We start from the raw sequence: 21,550 nt of genomic DNA, 5'->3' as shown, positions 1-21,550 counted from the left end.
ATAATTTCATATAGCACAATGTACATGGAATAATGACAGTATGGCGAGTCGTTCCATCACTATTTTTACCCATAAATACCATAAATTAAGCCTTTTCATACAATAGATCTCCATCATCTCTCCGACTCCTTTATAATTTGTGTAAATATATGAACATAATCATGTGGTCTTTAACAAAGATAGAAGTGTAAAAAAGTTTATATCTTTGACTTCAAAGAACTTCATTAACGCTAATTCTTGACCAAATTTTAGTTGCCTTTAACCTTGAAAATAATCGGTTAAATGGCAAGATGTTTGTAATCAAGCTTAATGACAGCGTTTTTGTGACATTGATGAATGATGGATTTTTTTGTTTGTCTTTTTTTCAATCGGATAAATAATTGTACTAGTATCTGATACAGGGTTAATGAAGCAATGCGATGGTTAGACGTCATGCTAACCATTGTATAATATAACAGCGATGAGGAATACGGATAAGTCGACAGTTGACAGGTAAGGACATTGTAAGAAGTGTCATTTTGCTAATTAATGCCTTAAATATGACAATATTTTTCTTTATTCCCATTTCCTACATGTTCCCATTACAAAGTCTGACCTGTCCTTCCAATTGGAAATTTCCCATTTTAAAACTGAACTTTATTCTCCAACTGGAATTTTCCCATTAACCAAATATTCCAATTGGAATTTTCCAATGTTCATACTTTCCCACTTTGAATGTGGGAATCCTCCAATTGGAAAGATTCACTCATGGGAAGGATTCGAAAACAAATGCCTTAAATGAATCTATCGGTTCTTCATTTTTAATGAATATATTATTTTTCATGTAGTTAGTGTAAAATATTCTTAATTAAACAGTCAATTTCAATTTTAAAAATTATGTTCCAAATTCTCCCACAATTTTAATAGAGCCAGTTTTCCAATTGGAAAAGCTTGAAAAAGCCATTTTCCAATGGAAAGGCCATTTTCCAATGGGATTCCCATTGGAAAAGTTGACTTTAAATGCCAAAAAAACATATTTATAAATTAAATTTCAGGAAACAAAAAATATCTCTTATTAGTATTACCTAACACATTTTAAAAATACAAAAATAAAAAACATCGGGTGAAAATTAAAAAAATAAAATTGCAAAAATTCCGGATTTGCAAACCTAATCCGGATGCTGTTTACGTACGATACATATTGTAAACCGAAGTTACATAATTGAATATATGTGACCAAGTCTGCGAAAATGGGTCCTAATGAGGAAAAATGACATTTTCAGGTTTTTACATTTTCTGAATGTGCTATGTTTCAGAAATAAAGTCCTGAAGTTTTAAGCTGATATCTTTAAAATTGACTGATTGAGGACAAATTTCGCGATACCACTATTTGTTATAAAATGGCGAAAACAATGAAGGAAATGGAAACATAAGTAAATACAACTACCTTGATTTTAAGAGTCTGTATTCCATTGAAATAGAATGCAACACTTTTTATTTTTGTGGAAACATTATCATAACATCAATAACATCATTTATGGAGAATGTAACACTACATGTGCATTTCATAAAAACGGTTGCCATGACTACAATTTTTTCACGAGAAATTTATCCAAATAAACGCAAAAAACTGCTTAAATACATAAAATCACATTTGAATTTGATATGTTATGTTTGCAGGAAATATTTCAGTACAGCATTAAATTTTCAGCCAGCTATGTAGTAAAATAGAATGTTTACAGCAATTAACAATAGACCCTGTGAAGAAAATCTGCCACTTTTCTTAAACAAGGTAAATTGATCAAAAGTAGTGAGCTTATCATTGTATTGATCAAAACACAAACACATTATTTTAAAACAAGCAATTATTTAAAAGATGTAACTTGTCTGGTGAAATCAATTTTTTTTTTATTTCAATAAGAAGACATGTTTTATTTGGTTGCCATAGAAACTTACTTATACCTAGATAGTTCATATTTTTGCTCATTTCATTAGTTTAGAGTTGTAAGATGACACAGACTGAAATGTATTTACAAGGAAAGCATTGACACATGCCTTATTTGACAAAATTGAGAACAAACATAAAGCAAGGAACATTGAAACTATATGTATGTATAACTATAAAGTTATAACATGTAGATTTATAATGTACACTTGAATATTATACTGCAGTCATGTATGGAAAATATGAGTGCCATCATACTTTACATATAGATGGCCAACTGTTCAATGATATTCCCATAAATGAAATACACGTTTATGCATAGGTATTCAATGATCAATCAAGTTTGTTACTTTTGGTTGCCATGGAAACCATATATTCCTAAAATCATAAATATTTTATCTAAAATCATAAATATTTTATCAATGTTACACTAAGAAATATATTCTTTGAATGAAAATGAAAACATTAAACTTCAACTTATACATGCCAATCTGTTTATAGCAAGACACAAACTATACCTTTTGCTGAAACACACACAGAAAGTGTTCTCAATAAAGTTACCTATTTCAACTTTTGTTTTTTGGCCTTTGAATAGCCTTCTTTTGCAACTAATGGCAAAGGGCATGTTGTGTTTTTAGCATGATCCGATCTGCAAAAGTCTCTTATTACATCATGCAAGTACCATTGCCTTTCAGCATTTATTCCCTCACCAAAGATCTGCTCTGGCATAACACAAATATCCACTTGGCAGGTTTTCAGTATGTTAATTTTCTCCTCAGGGGCATCAACAAACTTCCTTACTCTTACAACCCCAGGCTCGTTAGAAGACACCTCAAATGAATGGTATTTCGAAATGTTCTTCAATGGTTTGAACATGCCTTTGCAGAAGGTGCTCCAGTCATAGAACAACACTGGTTTGCTGTTGCCATCAACAATATGGGGGATGTTGTGGCCATTACGGGATGACATTGCTACTGTGGAAGCCACCTCCTGTTTTGAAGAAAAGCATTACATGATGAATGAATATCAGGCATAATTGATCCAATATGACATATTATAGTGTCACCTTAGTGCAAGAACTCAATATCTGCTACTATTTCTATATGCAGTTATTGTGTTATTGCTCTATGGTGATCATACTGAGCAGTACTCTTGCACAATGAAATGCCTACACGAAGTATATAGCATCAGTGAATTTATCAATTATCTATTATATCTAAATATACATGATAATACATGAACTTATTTCATATAATTATCAATTTAATATAACCCAAGTCATATATTATTATTTTCAATCTTAACTATAAAAAATCCCATTTTTTTCATGCCACTTCTTATTAGTTTATAACTGTATTAAAAAGAAGGAAATCAATAAATCTTGAAACATGTGCAAGTAATTTATGTCTATTATTATTTTAAAATATTGGTGTGGTAAACATCTAACTCCCTGAATACCTCAACTGTCTCTGCATCCATGTGTCTCCATCTGTTTTTCCACACTCCAAAATGCCAATCACATGAGAATTTGGTGTGGCCGGCTAGCATCAATGAATATTGGATTGTCTTATGCCCTCCTGTAATAGAAGTGTTAATTGTTATAAGGTCTCTTTATTTCAAATTAAACACTGAATTTTATCTGTTGTTTATTTTTTAAGTACAACAAATTGAAAACTTCTAAAGCTATACATCTGTTTCACTCATCTATAGTGTTACTGGAAACCTTTTGAGATAGTTAAAAAGCAATAACATAATTTAGTTTACATCATGAAACATATTTTATTTTTTCCACTAAAACACAACAACTCTCACCCGTCAATGTTCTCCACACAGCATAACCAAGAACTGCATTATTTTTGTTCTGTCCTTGGCAATTGTCAAAATGGAACTGGGCATGTTCCTCACCCAGGCCGTAGTTTTCAAGGTAATGGTGGAGGTAGCTGACAACTGTGTTTGCTCCTTTGCCTGGGGCAACACCCTCATCACCAAGGTAAAACACCTGTTTCTCTGAAAAATATTTATCGTCTTATCACTGTTCTTAATCATCACCACCATCAGCAACAGAAGCAAAATTTAACAGCACCAGCATTCAACATTAATACAAAAAACATTTCTCATAACTAACATATATATAACAAATAAATGTTCATAAACACATCCAATTCCAGATCTTGATATGTACATGATGGCTTTTGACCAATGGAAATGTTACATTCTTAATCAGTTTGTTTGAATGAAGTAAAACATTTATTGCTAAGAAGTGCTCCTTCAATTCTCAATTATTAACATTTGACATCAGGACATCTTATAATGACAGAGAACATTTTGCAATTTTAAACTGTAAAAAAGGGAATTACCAGATCCTTCACAGCAAACTCCAAATACCTCACATCTCCTGGCAGTTTTGAAATACAGGGGTCCAACCTGTAATAGATAAAAGCTTGACAACATAAATTTGACAACAGTATTAACATTCAATAAATACAATATGAAACCATTTCAGTTGAAACATACATTTACTGCAGTAAACCTAAGGCACTCAAAAGTATGATACATCATGCAAATTACTGCACAATAAATCCAATAAAAAAGATTATCTCTTGCAATAAATTGGTAAGTTCAGTGAAAAAAAATATTTCCTTGTACAGTACTTGATAGAAAAAAAACTAACCTGTTGGCTATGGTGTGGAATATGAACCTGCTGTGCAAAGTCCCAGCTGTAGTGGACGGTTGCATCTAAGGAACATGATACTGCACCTAAAATATATATTTTTCACAATTTATATTGTTGGCCTAGAAGGAAATATATAAGTAATATAAAATGATCTGATGGGTATCTTTTCATTCTGTTTCAAAATTTTATCCATGTTTTAAATATTTATACGCTCAAAGTTTACATGTCCAGTATATATACAAGCATAACAGGCATAAAAAAAACTTCGGTAAAATGTAAAAGTCACTATTATTGATGCAGATGGACATTTTAAAAAATGATTACTCAATGGCCAGCATGTCAATTAAAATGAAATAAAGAATTTAACATATTCTATTTTAATTTTAAGACTAGAAAATCTTGAGGCATGCCATTCGACAGCTAATACTATAGCGCATAGAAATTTATTAACCAAAGCACACCTTCAACTGTAATGTTTTCACTATATGTAACTTTAGAGTCATCACACTGCATTCTATATTGCTCCCTCTGATGTCTAGCACTTTCAACATGACTTTCATATTCATCAAGAAGTGTCATTTTATCATCTTCAGAAAGGGCACCACTTTGTGAAATTTTACAAGAAAATGTTTGGCATCTAAAACACAAGTCTGTTTTTGGTTTCGCTAAGACAATATGTGGGCACAACTCCCGCCATACTCTGGTAAAAGTACTAAGACTAATACTTCTTGCACCGTCTATTTTTTCATATTCCACATGAATGTCTGCTTGTGACTTATCAGATGGAAACAACATCACTTTACTATTGCGGTGGTTTGGAAGTCTTCCGGGAAGGGGCATTGCATTGTCAGATGCATAGCAGATGAGGAACTTTCTTATATTTTCTCTCTCCTCAAATGTGATAGCATTATGAGGTAGTCTTTTGGTATTACCATGAGTCCTAGCAATCAATCCATCACTGTCAAGAGACCGACCAATTCGTTTTTGTTTCTCCTTTCCGATGTTGTATGCAAAACAGAATACTTCACGGCAAACTTCAACTCCCTTTACATAAAACTTCTGACTGGGCCTAACTCTCGCCTGCCGTTTATGTTTACTACTGTCAGTTTGTTGGCCATTTTTTCTGTGGCACAACATGGCTGATTTAATAACAAGATCAAGTTCATCTGTTTACAAACCAGCTGAATACATACGTAAGTCAGAAATATCATTACCATCCACAACTTGACTGCATGGTTTGCCATAGAGTTTTTTACACTTGCAGGTCTGAGTAAAGAAATCATCTGTTTTCTTTCTCTGTCTTAAATCCTCTTCAGTGGGTTCTAAATCATGGTCAAAACTTTCACAATGAACAGTCTCTGTATTACATTCATCATCATCTGATTCATCATTTACAGAATTACTTTCATGGCTAGAATCATTTTCTGAATCAGACTGACTAAATTCTATCTCACTTGCACCACCCTCTGGACACAAAACTTCATGAAAATAAAGTCTATCAACTTCTAATAATTCTTCGCGAAATAAATGGTCTTGGCTTAATTCATAGGGGATGGTACTTGCTTGACTAAACTGGGACATTTTCGTAAAAGTTTCAAGTGTTTTTCAAATTTTCCGCCATAATATCTGTAAACTGTCTGTTGTTACGAAAAAAATACTTCCGGGTCAAACTGTCAAAAGGTTATTTAAAATAAACATCAAATGCCAATTTAAATAAAGGATGACAACATTGATAATTGCATACATTACCTTCCAAATAATCTTTTCCGTGTAATTAATCCGAAAAACATGCTAATGCCGAGTGAATAAACCGGCAAAACCGTCATATCTTTGGTACGGATTTCGACATGTTTTCATCAAAATTGCGGAGAGCGACACCTTCAGATCAAGGGCGATTAGTCATGATTTAAGGTCAGGCAGCATGAATATTATCGACAATAATCAACTGGAAGCAGAGTGATGTTCATTAATAGAGTGTATACACTTCGATTTTGTAAATACTTTGAAAAAATAATGTCAAAATAGTTGATTGACAAAACGATAATTGCTCAGAAAACGTGTTGTTTTTTACTCTCGCTTTATCTCGGTAACGTGATTACCTCAACAGGACTCATTTTCGCTGACGACGTCACATATATGCAAAAAGCTACAGAAACATGCTCAGTAGCAAAAAGTTTAAACATAAACCCGGTTTAGTGGCAATGTGCAAACGCCAAAGACATAGAACACAAACTCACAAACAAGAAACATAGAACAGAACAAAACTCTACAGCACAGTGCATAAATACTATCTATATAAATAATTGGTATTTTTATCAATAATTGTTAGGTACCGCCTTGGAACGGTCAGTAAAATGTAAATTTACTGGGGGTTTAAACCAGTTTATGTGCACATACCTCACTCTTATCCCAAAAATTCTTAATACAGATAAAACGCAAAAGGTAAATCTTATCAAAATATGTATTAACGTGAGGAAACTTATCAATTAAACAAATAATAATTAAAAAACAAAAGGTAAACCTAAAGTACTTCAATGATTAGAGATCCAACTCTATCTGCAGACAAAGGGAAACAATTCAAAGAACCTAATGCAAATACTTTTCAAAGATACGATGCAGTCATCGTTAGAAACCAAAAACATCACACATAGCCTGCCTTATAAAATAATAAGTTTAAAACTGTGTGATCATAGAGTTTCATAATAAAAAGCATCATTGTACTAAAATTGGGAAAAAATAAAGAAAATAAAAGCGATTTGTATATATGCTATTCTCTCCTTCCAAATGATTTGAAAACGTAAAATATTTGAAGAAAATTAAGTCACAGTCAAAACACTCGGAGTCAGTCAACATGTGTCCGCCAAAAAAGGTTTTAAAGATAACATAAATTAGCAAATTCTTCATAAAAATTAAAGCACTGAAAGTTTAGTAATGAAAGGATGCTATATTCAACCCGAAAATATTATTTTAAGATTAAAATCATCAAGTTTATCATAAAGATTGATGCTCAATATATCTCCCTTTACTTCCAGTTGCAAATAAAAATAGGATGCTTTTAAAACGGTTGTATTAGATTTATTAAGTTGCAATTATGAAGGGTATATCGAATGAATTTTATCTGTAAACACAGAATTATCTACACTTAGAATATCATCAATATATCTAAACGTGCTCTTGAATTTATCAACAAGAGCTGGATCTCAAGACTTAAATAATTTTATGAAGTCTAATGATTAATGTAAATCTTTCTTAATTCGTACTTAAACACTGCAATACTTTTATCGATTAATGAGTACCTAATAACTGCATTATTATACCCCCCAAAACAAAGTTTGGGGGGGGGGGTATACTGGAATCAGGTTGTCCGTCTGTCCGTCTGTCCGTCCGGTTTTTTTTTTGTCCGGGATTCATCTTTGTCGTTATTGAACAAATCTTTTTCAAACTTTCAGATATTAATGGCCATGATGTAAACTTGCGCCTCTGTGAAATTGGTACGGGTCACATGACCCTGACCAGAGTTATCTCCCCTTGATGTGTTAAAGTAGGCAAAATAAGCCCTGTCCGGGATTCATCTTTGTTATTATTCAACAAATCTTTATCAAACTTTCAGAAATTAATGGCCATGTTGTAAACTTTCGCCTCTGTGAATTTGGTACAGGTCACATGACCCTGACTGGAGTTATCTCCCCTTGATGTGTTAAAGTAGGCAAAATAAGCCCTGTCCGGGATTCATCTTTGTTATTATTCAACAAATCTTTATCAAACTTTCAGAAATTAATGGTCATGTTGTAAACTTTTGCCTCTGTGAATTTGGTACAGGTCACATGACCCTGACTGGAGTTATCTCCCCTTGTAGGCAAAATTAGCTTTGTCCGGCCTAACTCCAGGGCAAACAACCTAGACATGGAGGGGTGGGGGGTATTCGTTAGCCTATGGCTTACAGTTCTAGTTACTATTACTTTTGCTATATAAACAATCTGAACAGTCGGTAGGAAAGGGGCACGCCAAGCAGCCCAAAACTAACTATTGTTGTCTCATGTTTAAGTGATATAAACATATGTCCAATGTATGCATATCTAACTGACATTTCTATCTTTTTTATGACATTTTTTAACCACGATGATGATACAAATATTCATTTATCGCAATTACTAAATGCAACATAACCGAAAAGGTATTATCTTAATTTAGCAAGCACATGGTCATTACGTAATTTGCACACCACGTTTCCTTCTTAATGCAAACACTCTATGTTTCCTTGTATTGTATTGATTTACATTTTTTTGTTATAAAAATACTTAAACCGATATTTTCATTAAATATTTCAATTGTTAGCTAAATAACTGAACTAAAGAAAAGCGAGGTAGTAAGAAAACTAGTACTTACACATTGGATCGACCATTTTACTTTAATCAACATTGAACACTTTTCATTCGAAAATGATTGCTTGACATTTTTGTTTAAGATGAAGGAGTTTAATTTTATTGATGTTAAATTTCTCCAGACGAAACAGGCAACTGTCATGTACTCTATACAAAACGCTATGCTCCCCCACGTATCTACCTCATTTACATATAGTGAGTCAGTGGTCGAGTAAATGATTTCCTTCAGTTTTCTCATATATTTCTGTTTAATAAAGCATCATGTGGACCTTTGGATTTTATCAGACATTATCTGAGACTACGTCATGGTTGTAAAACACTTTTTTTCTTATTATTTAATCCTAAGTGGGTCTTTAATGACACAAAGATAAAACTGCAATAAAACAGATCCACAATCAAAAGCACATCTACACGGAACGGCCAGCGTTAACAGATGAATTTATTTGGGAAGTGGTTGATAAGAGACAAAACCGTATGGAAGCGGTCTGCATTAACGTATGAATCTTTCTGGCGAAAGAGGAGGCTTGCACAGAGAAGCAAACACATGTTACGGAACGCGTAATCTGATGAGGACTTTAATTGGGGAGGGTTTCATAAGCGACATATTACGGTCAGAGTAGAAAGATGAATAAACTAGGAGGGTCGATAACCAACACACAGTTGAAACTCAAGGAACAGTCAGCCTAATTGTCCTTATCTGTACTCCTAGCCAACGTAATTCTTATTCAACTAATAATTCATCTATAGTACTTTGCTCTTTAATATTAGTCTTGATACTTTTGAGGCAACGCTTATATCCGACATGCATTATTATGTACGCAAGTTTGCTGCAAATCATTTGGACAGAACCCGTATTGATCATTCAACGTACGGCCGAATTTGTTTAGCGGCGCGAAATTCTATCCTAGATGGCATGCAAATGATTTTGTGAAACGTTTTGGCCCGGGTTCACAGGGTTCAAGGCCGGTTCGCTGGATAGATTGGAGTAGGATCTTTTCACGTAGTAATAAACGTGGTTTCGGACGGTTCAGTGAATCCGGACCTGGAAAGTTGGAAGCTTTCAAAAACCATCTTAGGAGTTATGACTACGAGGACTTTAGCAAGCGGAGCTCCAATGACATGCAACATTGAAATAACAGTGTTCAATTACACGCAGTTCATTTGATAAGTTCAGCTGACAATAAAAACATACTAGAAAGTGCACAACGCTGTTGAAGTATGTTATTGTAAACGAATACATCTCATTTTGTACGGCATTGATGCAAAGAATTACGCAATGGCCGACCTCTTGTTCAGGTGTTACAGTTTTTTTCAGTAACCATAAAACTGTTCTAGACTATGCAGAGGTGTACTGTTGATGATGGATGAAATCTTTCGGTCACCCAAAACGAATGACGTATTACATACAAGGAAAAAGTACTGATTTCTATTAAGAAAATGTAAACGAGAGTTATTGATGTCAGCCCTTACAAAAATCTTAATTAAAAGTAAACTTGGAAGCCTTATTAGATTTTTAGATATAAGGTGTTTCTAATTGACACACGACATTAACTAGTACGTATAAAAAGATTGAGACTGCATTAACTGGCTTCGAAATGTTAATAATTACCGGTGAAGTGTTTACTTTCTTGGAAAAACTTTACTAACGATGTGCGTATTCACTCCCAGGGCCTTTTCGTTGCAATAATGCTCTGTTTACGTCACAGAGAGATGCCTGGATACTAAGTAGAATAACGGTGTCATTTGAATGCATTGTATGAATAGTAAAGTAACCTACGAAAATAGGCTTGCAATTAGTTTTCTAAGTCTTTAGATAAACACGGTTGAAAATGTAACTTTAAAGTCGAGCTGCGAAAAGGCGTGATAACGTTGTCTAAAATATATGTTCAGGCATCGGTTTACATTAATAGTAATCAATTAAAAACCGACAATAATATGAAGAGCGAACACATCTAAGCAATATTGACGATGATTCTAAACAATGAATTGCTCATTTGCACACGTTTATTGCAACAATAATACTTTTTTTTAGCTTTCATAAGTTTGCTCTTAGAAATGTTTAATTCAATTACGAATAACGCCCTAGAGGTGAAGTTATGAACCTTTACAGCTTTGAAAGCCTTTTCTTAGATTAGTCTCTACGAGTGTAAGGAAAGCGTAAAACATTTGAGTAATAATTTTACCGTTTACCTGTTTCATTTGGTAAGAAAAGTTGGATGAGTAACAGAAACAGTTGACATAACTCTTGAAATAACAATAAATACTCCCAATTCGTGAGAATTGTATACTTTTTGTGAAAAAAAAAACAAATTGACATATTTATAATTATTGCCGTCGATCCACCTCTTCTCTTTTGTCAATATAAGGTTATTTCTGTCGTACGGGCAATTTAAAACTGAAGTACCATGAACCACTAAACTAACATTGAAACCAAGTGACTTCTAAAGCTCATATTTGTGAATCGTGTCGAAAATGTAATATTGATGAAAACATCATACTTTAAAGGTTTCATCCATCAATAGGATCAAGTATTACAAAGTGAAGGGGTATTTGGAAATCGAATCTATATACATTTTTCATGCAGTCTAACATAATTAGTGACATATTGATCTAGACATTACAATATAACACTCTGTGGCGTATACATGTTTGATTCTGAGGAAGCACACACCAAAAGTAAAGCATCAAAGAAACAGCTTGGACCGATTATTTTTTCCATTTGAAAAGACTAGATCAGTTTGGAAATTTGTACGCGTAGCTACACATAGCTGAATAGCCTTTTTTGAAACTGTTTCGAAGGATAAAGAGTACCATTTGTTCATAACATATTATATTTATAAGAGCTGATCCATCAATATTTAGCAAGGTGGTAGTCCCATCATTTAACGGTTCAGCAAGTTGACGAGGGTATGGTTGGTTTCGGTGTTTGTATTTGTGTATGAAGTGTAAGTGTGTTTTTGGTTCTTGTTTTGTTTTTGTGTATACTATGTCAATAAGTTTGTGTCTTACGTCCATTGCCGTTTTGGTCCTTGCATTGTGCTCTTTAACAGGGTTTATAATTGAATTTTCGACTCCTGGATGTGTTCCGGTATTTTACATTGTAGGATAAGTACCCACCATCATCGTTGTGAGCGTGTGTTAGTGCATAAAATGAAAATAATTATTTTAATTTTGCACGAGCGCTCTTTTACATCACATTTTTATACTGCATTCAGTACTACATATGTACGCAAAGGCATCATAAGTTGTCAGTCTTTAATATCTGTAAATTGTAACGATACGTTTAAGTGTCAATTAGTGGAGAACTCCCCCTTATTACGCAAAGTACTGTCGGTCTTATCTGATATAATTTCACCTAACCATTCCTTACCTTTGGCACTAAAGGTTGGCATTTATATTGAAGATATTAGTCATCGATTATGGCTATTTAAACAATAAGTCTCTTGAGCATTTCAAACTTTGAACGTTGTGTCTAACAGGCCTTGATGTGTGTCCCTCACTAAGTGTCTGGCAGGCCTTGATGTGTGTTTCTCACTAAGTGTCTGGCAGGTTTTGATGTGTGTCTCTCACTAAGTGTCTGGCAGGCCTTGATGTGTGTCCCTCACTAAGTGTCTGGCAGGCCTTGATGTGTGTCCCTCACTAAGTGTCTAACAGGCCTTGATGTGTGTCTCTCACTAAGTGTCTGGCAGGCCTTGATGTGTGTCTCTCACTAAGTGTCTGGCAGGCCTTGATGTGTGTCTCTCACTAAGTGTCTGGCAGGCCTTGATGTGTGTCTCTCACTAAGTGTCTGGCAGGCCTTGATGTGTGTCTCTCACTAAGTGCCTGGCAGGCCTTGATGTGTGTCTCTCACTAAGTGCCTGGCAGGCCTTGATGTGTGTCTCTCACTAAGTGTCTAACAGGCCTTGATGTGTGTCCCTCACTAAGTGTCTGGCAGGCCTTGATGTGTGTTTCTCACTAAGTGTCTGGCAGGTTTTGATGTGTGTCTCTCACTAAGTGTCTGGCAGGCCTTGATGTGTGTCCCTCACTAAGTGTCTGGCAGGCCTTGATGTGTGTCCCTCACTAAGTGTCTGGCAGGCCTTGATGTGTGTCTCTCACTAAGTTTCTGACAGGCACTAATATTAAATAGATAAACCTTGTCATAAAATGAAAACTGTTATAATAACCGTTACATGGAACGAAGCACAGTTAGCAGTAATAATATATTATATTTTATAATGTCTGGTCATACATGTGCTCATGCTTAACTTATTTTTTTGGTGTGTGTTATTAAATGACATTACAACATTGCATTAAGATGTATACATAAGTGTTTGAGCACTGAAAGGTGTAAACTGATTGAAGTACCGAACCAATTTTCCAATTTAACCGGTAAATATTTATGCTAAACCATCATTGTATGTGTTGTAGGCTGGAACTAAAGTGATGTTTTACAAAAAAGCCGCAATGAAACATAACCGACTGATGGCTGAAGCCACGGAAAATAAAGGTGAGATAGGATCTTTTACAGGTCATCATTTCATACATTCTTTTATTCCTCACGTTATTTGCCATTTCAACAAGTTTAGAGATTATTCATAAAGAAATGACTTTTTTGTATCAATATCTTTAATAGTAATCTAGAATCAAGAACATTAATGCAAATACCCCTCATTCCAAATTCCAGATACTATTTCCTAGCAAAATAATCATATCATAACACTATACAGTTCATGCAAAAAAAAAACAGTTTTTCTTTACAGAAAAAAACAACAAAAGTGGTGTTTATTTCTTCTTTCCTTGCTAGGATGTGATCGGCACCTGCTTGGCCTTCAAGTGTTGGCCATAGAGGGAGGATTGCCCATGCCACAGCTATATACAGACCCGTCCTACATCAAGAGGTAGGTAGTGTTGTTAAGTGTGCAATCAAAGATCCAGGTTCACTATGTTTGCAGATTTTGATGATAGATACATCTACATACAGATCCTTTCTACATCAAAAGATAGATACAAGACATGGGGTCGATTGTTCAGAACTTTGTTAATGTTAACAACATTGTTAAAATGCCAAACAAATCTTAATAATATTAATATAACACAAATTATAATAAAACAAATAGTGAACATAGCTTTATCCTGTTATAAGGGATTTAGAAAGTTTTGAGAAATTGGGGCAAGTGTCTTTCTGAATAACATTGGTTAAACATATTAAAACGAAAAGGCAGAGGGGTGTCACTTTAGGCCGTTGTGTTTCCAATCAAGCAGTGTTGAATAACTTTCAGTGGCGGTGGAGGAAACTTTGTGCTGTCAACCAGTTTTGTTGGCTACACCCCTGTGTATGGTGGAGTGGTACCAATGGTTGATCACGGCTATGGAACATTCTACAAAATAGAAGCAAAAAAGTTAGTATTTAAAGTAATGATGAGTTTAATTTCTAGGACATGGCTGTGTATTGTATTAAATTGTATTGTGTATTGTAATAAGTTAATATTTGACATGAGTAATCTCATTTTCATAGTTCACTTTCAAACCAGAGCCAAGGTTTAGGGTACTAAACAAAATCGCTTTCATGAAAATGGTATGGAAATGCGTTAGACCTGATTTGGCTTCCTATGGCAAAAAAAAACTCTTAAAAGTGCTCCTCCATCTGAGGAATATGTTGAACAAGCAAAACAATTCAGGCAATGTCACTAGAAATTTAACCATAGCTATAACTCAAAATCGGTTCAATATATTTAAATGAGGTTTTAAAAATAGTGCACACGTTACCAGAGGGATTATGGAGGTGTATAACAGGGTGTGGCGTGTAACTCTGGCTTTAATGATTGTTTGAGTTATCCCCCTTGTTTGACTGGGGAAACAAACCAGACAAGAGTTGGCATTTGTGCCTTAGTTCTTTTCAATGGTTAACTGGAAGATGAAATATGTAGAAGTTCGATCTCAATGCAAGATGATAATTTATACTCTATAGTTTGTCAAACTGTTTATAATAGTTTGGCTTCCTGAAAGATATTTTGCTATTGAAAATGCATTCCATTCAAGGTTTGAAGAATTGAAAAAAAAGTTTAATCTGTAACAGACATGCATATTTTTGCAGCCATTTAAACAGAAAAGTGCAAAATAAATCTCCCTTTTACAAATTCAGATGCATGTGTAATAACATTCCCACTTAGATAACTCACTTCAGTAAGATAAATGTTTTATTTAATTACAGCATAACTACCTTTGTATCAGCATGGAAGTCGAACCCAGAGACAGATGCTGTCAAGTTCACTGAAGAAGTGTACGCTTGTCTCGAAGAAATGGGTGAACTTCTTCAGTCTCGGGAGGAATTAGCTCGCCTGTAGGACTCTCAGTTGTGGGAAGCCTCAGAAACATTGAGAAATATTACGTATGTCAGGAAATGTTGGATGGGTCGTCAGTCACACTTGATTTTATTTGATTGTGTCCACATTGCAGATGATTTCCCTACTTTTGATTGGTCAGATTTGCTGTCATGTTGCATGGAATCTTATCTGGTAGTAAGATTGGAAAGACAGTGTTACTGGGGGCCCTTAAACAGATGTGTAATTTAACATTAATATTATATTACTATGCAATATTTTGAAGCGTATCAATGCAATTTTATAATAACTTATCTTTTCTTCAAACGTCACATTTTTTATGTCTGTAGAAAAGAGTTGAGGTGTTGTGATAGCCTTAGTGTTGTCATCAGCGTGCACATTTCTTAACCTTGGCCAACACACAAAATCTGTTTAAGATATTCAAATAAAACATGTCGCCATAACAATTTACACATATGCAGCATGGCCCTTAATTTTTGTTCAAATAATTGCTGAGTTATGTTTTTTTGACTGGAGAAAAATAGAATTGTGATTTAGTTTGGCCCTGTGGCGCTTTTGTTAAACCTTTTCAAAAGGTTAATTTTTTCAATGTTTGAGTTATCAAAACATGTAATTTGTAACTCACCATTCATGGTTTGTTAAAGTTTATAACCCGGTTAATTTTGAATTGGAAAAATACGCAAAACATCAAATTTGATACAGCTGAACAAAATCTGCTGGGATATGTTTCAAATAAAAAATATCCCCAAAAACTGTGGAAAATGTATCAAAGATTATAACAGTACATGTAAGAATTTTATAGTCCCAAAAAGGTTAATATAACTAAATCAGTGTTCCTACCCATGTCTGTATATATGCAGATAATATTATATTTATTCCAGGAGTAAGTGTCAAAAATGAAATTATTTTTTGAATATTGTATGTTTAATATGGCACCATAATTGGTCTTTGTTGTTTACTAATTTCTTTAATTTTTGCTTATGTTTCAAATAGTTCGATTTTTATATATATGGTGAAATCTTTTAAGCTGTGATTAGCATGTTTAGAGCATTTTTATGTTTTAGTAGCATTTTGATTATTTTATCAGTTTTGATAGGAGTCTGCAATATTAGACAGATATAAAGTTTAACCTGAAGTAGAAAACAGTTTCTGTTTCATATAGCAACTAGTTTCAGTTCCATAAAGCCAATAGGGTGAATGGATTTTATTTACTCTGGCTTTTGGGTGAGACCCATTTCTGCTGGTCTAGTTAGTTTTATGCATGTGGTATTGATAATGTTTGTACCATGAAATACTGTGATAATCCAATTGAATGTTGGTAGAATACGGATATGATTTGCTTTTATATTGATTTATTTTATATTTTTGATCGTCAATGCAACACTTTTAAAAGTGTGTACAATTATTTTACCTACACCTGTAATTATGTTAATATGAAAGAGTGCACATTACACATACACATGTATCTTGTATCTAATATGAATATGTATGTTACATTGCCCTATTTAATAAATGAAGTATTTAATACAGAATACTATTGTTTTTATGTTACTCAAGGAATAAAGGTGTACAATGTGTACCATGTATAATGTTAATCTAAGGGATGTCAATGTTAAAGCATTGTGGGAAGCTTTACTTACAATACGAGATGCTCCAGTTATCAGCACATTCTGGCGCGGTGATGTTTCACAGAGCTGCGGACCTTTGAATTTCTTTATAGAGTTATCAAGGTCCATTAGTTTCCATGTTATTTCTCAGCAACTACCGGCTTGAATTCAAAGAAACGTTATGGGCACCATTAATGACAAAGAGGTATGGTAGGAACATAATATTTAAAAGAGTTATGGCCTTTCGGTGCACAAGAATAATAGCATTGCCTTTGGTATTTTCATAATTATTGCCCTTTGTTCATGTGTATACCTATTCCCCCCCCCCCAAGCATTGCTTCAAAGGCCTTTGAGGTATCGACTTCAAGCTTCATATACAGATACATGTAGGTCTTCTTGAATACAAGGTCTTTGGTATTTAATGATCTATTGCCCGTTGTTCTTTTCTGTACTTATTATGTCATGAGCATAACTCCAAAAAGCTTTGAGGTATTGACTAGAAGCTTCATACACAGTTAACTCCTATTTGGGCGGAGTGCAGAGTACATGAGTCGTAACCCTCTCTCTCTCTCTCTCTCTCTCTCTCTTTGGTCTTTTGAGAGTTAGCGCCCTTCGTTTATTTTTATTTTTAATTCCTGTCCGTATGATAAACGGTTGGCTTTCCCACATAACATTCTTCTGAACTTATTTCGGCCGGGGATATGGCAGTTTGTGACTCTAACTACCTTTTATCTGCTCTTTTATTTCGCAAATAATATTAATGATTTCAAAATCACCAGACGCAATTCCTCTCGACATTTACCTGGATGGTTCTTGCCAGCATCCCCACCTTTTTGTTTATCTTATAAAACAAAAGGCAAAAGCAAAATTACAAATTACAAATTTAAATCGCTTTCTGTTTTTCTATTGTTATCAAGTTAAACAAAATTGGAGTGGAATTGCTATTTCCTGTTGTGTACTAGTCACGCACACGGCGCGTTTAGCTACGTCTAGCCTCGGATGATAGAAACCTAGTAATCCGTATCGTTCCGTACCTCCAACGTAGTTATCCGTATCAAACTGTACCAACAATTGATGAAAACGTATTCAAGACTTATTCCAAACCTGCAAGTTTTGAACACACACACACACAAGATTGAGCGCCTAGGCGCCGTCCATTAACGCACGGCCATATCCGTGTGTATACTACCATAACGCGCACGCATCACTCCTTATTCATGCGCTAAATAAAGTCGTCAAACAGAGGATAATAAAAAAGCAACATAGCAATCATCAACTTGTTAACTTAGTCGCACCGCACACAATACTTCCAAAAACGTTTTGAATTTACTTTGATTCATTTTCGTCATCAGCAAACTGTTCTGTTTTGTATCCTGTTGCGTCGCAACGCATTCACTGAAAACGGGGAACCAAAATTTACAAAACGCCGGGCTGCGGGGTCAATATTCTCATATATGTGACAGCCAAACCTCATTATTCGTTTTTAGCAGAGGAAAAAAAGCCATGTGAATCAAACTAGGAAATGAAATAAGAAGTCAATTATTGAACATTTAATGATATAAACCTTTGAAAACATTTATATTGTGTAAACAAATGTACGATAACTAACTAATCACATATAGGTCCATGTTCAAATGCCCTATCGAGTCATTTACAACGGAATTACACATTCTGTCCAGTATACACACATTGTTAGAACAACAGAAATTAAACTTTAGCAGACTCAAATGGTTCATATAATTCATTTTCCACAACAATTTCATCTTCTGAGTCTGATTCGGACGTAACTGAATGTTTACTATGACCTTTCCCCTTGTCAGCTAGTTTCCTCTTAGCATCAGATTCAACAAATGGATTTTTTCTGATTGAACTGTTGTCCGACACTTTTGACTTCTTCGATAAATTCACCTTGTCTTTAGACAACTTCGAATGAGGCGTGGAAATCTCTTTGGTGTCTTTAGCATGAGATTCATACCCGGAGTCATTTAGACGCTTATGAGACATATCCATGTATGGTTTTTCTCTTTTCGCGTCCTTTCCGGGGACCTCCTCGCATTCAGCGTATATATTACTCGCATTAGACAGCTTCTTTTTATAACCATATTTCGGAACTTCCGCACTCTCCTGGTTCCGTTTATTCTGATACTCAACAGAATCTTTTTCAGTCTTGGCATCCTTTGCCTCTACATCATATATCTCAAAATAGATCGAACTGGGGTTGTCATCCTTTGGTTTTGCAGGGAGCTCACGTTTCGAGTTATCCACTGATCGTTTGCTAGTAAGTGGGGGATTAGGTTTGTCAGCGGTGTCCGTGCACTCTTCTATCTCGGCGTAGGTGGAGTAAACCGGGTTTACGGGCGGAGTCTGGGTACGGGGAAGCTCGTCCGCGACCACACTGTATGCTTGTTGCAAAGCTAAGCCACCACCCACCACTGTATCAGGTTCTGAAACTATACAATAAATCAAGATCAGACTAGAACTGTTTGAAGAATTGTTACCCTAAAGTAAAAGAATGGATCATTACTCTGCTGGGCACTCTCACAAACAAAACCCCCAGATGCACATCTTCACACGCTGGTTAACATTCTTCTCATATTTCCAGCCTTTGGCCACAGGCCATTCCACAGGTGCACAACGCGTAACAAAAAATTGTCTCGGATGGACAAACGTACGGACCTACGCGCTAAAAACAGTATGTCCCCCCTGCATCTGCATGTAAATTTATTAATTTGTCTGATGATATTTGATGTATGTATACATTTTGATTGGGCCTATAGTGATTCTGGGAGTGTCACTAGAGTCAGAACAGTTCTTCTGGAAATGGACATTTCAAAATGTACGTTTTAAATGTCTGTTGAATGAGTAGAGTGAACATACATAGACCTTACAAAATTACTTTGTCGTTCTTGTAGTAAATAATTGTACTACTACATGGCTACATACACTGGACTTACCGCAAGTGCTTTGACGTTCTTAAAGCAGTAGTTTTTTATGTAGAATTGCTAAAGTTATGCTCGTTCAAAACAAATGTTCTACTACATACAGTGACCTTACCGGAAGTGCTCTGTCGTTCTTTGCGACGCCTTTTATGTATATTACTATAGTTAGCCTGGTAAAAATGAATCTTGTTGCTATCATGAATATACCTTACCGAAAGATCTTTGACGTTCGGGGAATGGTCATTTTGCATATTGCTACATTTAGCTTGGTAAAATAATAATTTATTTCCTACATGGCTGCAATGCATTCGCCTTACTGCAAGTGCTTTGACGTTCCGGAAGCGGTCTTTTCTGTATTTCGCTACAGTTCGTAAGGGAGTTTGACATGGATATACTTCCAGTTTCCTTCTTGCTATCGTCCCTGATCAACAAATGGCTGCATCGGAACCTGTGAGTGTATACAGTCAATAAGCGATTTAAGTCGCAATTTCAAAAATCATAATCGCGGCTCAACAACAACTGGACCAGTATTTATAAAACATCTTGAGTCATTTCTTAATTAACGTTACTCGACTTAGAAAAAAAACTTGAAAACAATCATATTCAAACAAAAGCAAAGTATAAATGTTTTGAAAATGAATGTATATTCAAAAAATCAATGAAAATAAGGTATTTCTGATATTATTAAGTTAATAAACCATATGACAAAATTTAAATTAGGAAAATGACTGAAGTTCTAAAATGACTTAAGATTTTGCTGAATACTGATCCAGTACATTTCAAACTGGAGTTATAACAATACACATCAACATCTTAAACATATGTTAAACATAGAGATATTTTGGGCCCGAATTTCTCGATCAATCTCATGCCCCTTATAACAGGATCAAGATAAGCACACATTTTTTGTCTTGGTGTAATTTGTGAAATATTATTATTTGTAAGAATCCAGAGTCCTATCTTGCAGGATAATTTTTAAGCGGGCTAGGCTTAAATTTGGTAAAATAAGTTAAGTTATTGAATAATTGCTTAATTATTTTCGAGAAAACGGGTCCTGGGCAGTTTAAATAAAAGTCTTAGTCCATTTTAATCGTAAATTGAAATTATTTTAGAGTCATATTTTCGTTATTTTGGTACATATCGAGTGGTTTTAACCTTAGGCAGTATTAAAGTTAAGAAAATAAAAATCCACATGTTGCCATTTGCGATTTAAGATGATTGAAATTACGACTAAAATCCTTAAGTTTATGGCAACGACCCCCAGGGCTTTACTGTAGATGTAAATGTACAAGAATATAGGCGTTGGCCGCAGTTGATAGCTAAATTGTTGTCTTTTCCTTCTTTTTTGCTCCTTAATTCTGTAAAGTAAAACTAAAACAAAATATGACCACAGGAGAGGCTTCACACACTTTTTGTCGCTCGCAGGTATTTTTGTGAGTCAGTCTCATTCAATTCATTTTCGCCGTATGTAATGAATACACGTTATTGAAATTATAATAAAGACAAACCTGAGAAGCAATATGGCTAAAACAATGATCGCAATTAGGATGAAGATGCCCACAGCCAGACCGATGTACACAACTGAAAGGTATAATAAACACTTTAGTAACTCAGTAATATAACAAAATACTTTCTTTCCGTCTGTATTGGTTTAAACTAATGCATCATTGTTTGACAATATTTATGATCATGTATGTTTAAATA

At 34.6% G+C, this 21,550-nt stretch overlaps 3 protein-coding genes across 7 annotated transcripts in view; 1 reads left to right on the top strand and 2 right to left on the bottom strand.

The window, feature by feature from the left end:
- Positions 1 to 2,308: 2,308 nt before the first annotated feature.
- On the bottom strand, positions 2,309 to 6,179 carry LOC128227763 (uncharacterized). The gene is made up of 7 exons (XM_052938590.1): positions 5,813 to 6,179; positions 5,060 to 5,185; positions 4,596 to 4,681; positions 4,282 to 4,348; positions 3,737 to 3,931; positions 3,383 to 3,501; positions 2,309 to 2,914 (listed from the first exon to the last, which is right to left on the bottom strand). The coding sequence occupies exons 1-7, from the start codon at positions 6,177 to 6,179 to the stop codon at positions 2,486 to 2,488; spliced, it is 1,389 nt and encodes a 462-aa protein (XP_052794550.1). The 3' UTR covers positions 2,309 to 2,485.
- A 7,188-nt stretch (positions 6,180 to 13,367) lies between these two features.
- LOC128210419 (peroxisomal carnitine O-octanoyltransferase-like) lies at positions 13,368 to 16,832 on the top strand. Its single transcript, XM_052914802.1, has 4 exons — positions 13,368 to 13,466; positions 13,764 to 13,857; positions 14,239 to 14,358; positions 15,171 to 16,832. The coding sequence occupies exons 1-4, from the start codon at positions 13,403 to 13,405 to the stop codon at positions 15,301 to 15,303; spliced, it is 411 nt and encodes a 136-aa protein (XP_052770762.1). The 5' UTR covers positions 13,368 to 13,402; the 3' UTR covers positions 15,304 to 16,832.
- Positions 16,833 to 18,444: 1,612 nt separating this feature from the next.
- The window catches only part of LOC128233014 (uncharacterized), a 31,542-nt gene continuing 28,436 nt past the window's right edge, over positions 18,445 to 21,550 (bottom strand). For 4 of the 5 annotated variants that reach the window (XM_052946876.1, XM_052946899.1, XM_052946868.1 and 1 more), the window contains 3 exons: positions 21,355 to 21,427; positions 20,140 to 20,294; positions 18,445 to 19,357 (listed from right to left, as the gene is read on the bottom strand). In XM_052946876.1, the coding sequence (XP_052802836.1) occupies positions 18,615 to 19,357; positions 20,140 to 20,294; positions 21,355 to 21,427 (971 nt within the window). In that variant the 3' untranslated portion in view covers positions 18,445 to 18,614. The remainder of the gene's footprint in view (positions 19,358 to 20,139; positions 20,295 to 21,354; positions 21,428 to 21,550) is intronic. The other variant, XM_052946890.1, reaches the window with a different exon arrangement.

Source organism: Mya arenaria, chromosome 1 (genome assembly GCF_026914265.1).
Source record: "Mya arenaria isolate MELC-2E11 chromosome 1, ASM2691426v1".
In the NCBI taxonomy this organism is placed as follows: Eukaryota; Metazoa; Mollusca; class Bivalvia; order Myida; family Myidae; genus Mya; species Mya arenaria.
The sequence above is the reverse complement of the archived record's forward strand: the minus strand, read 5'-3'. Positions and strand labels throughout refer to the sequence as shown.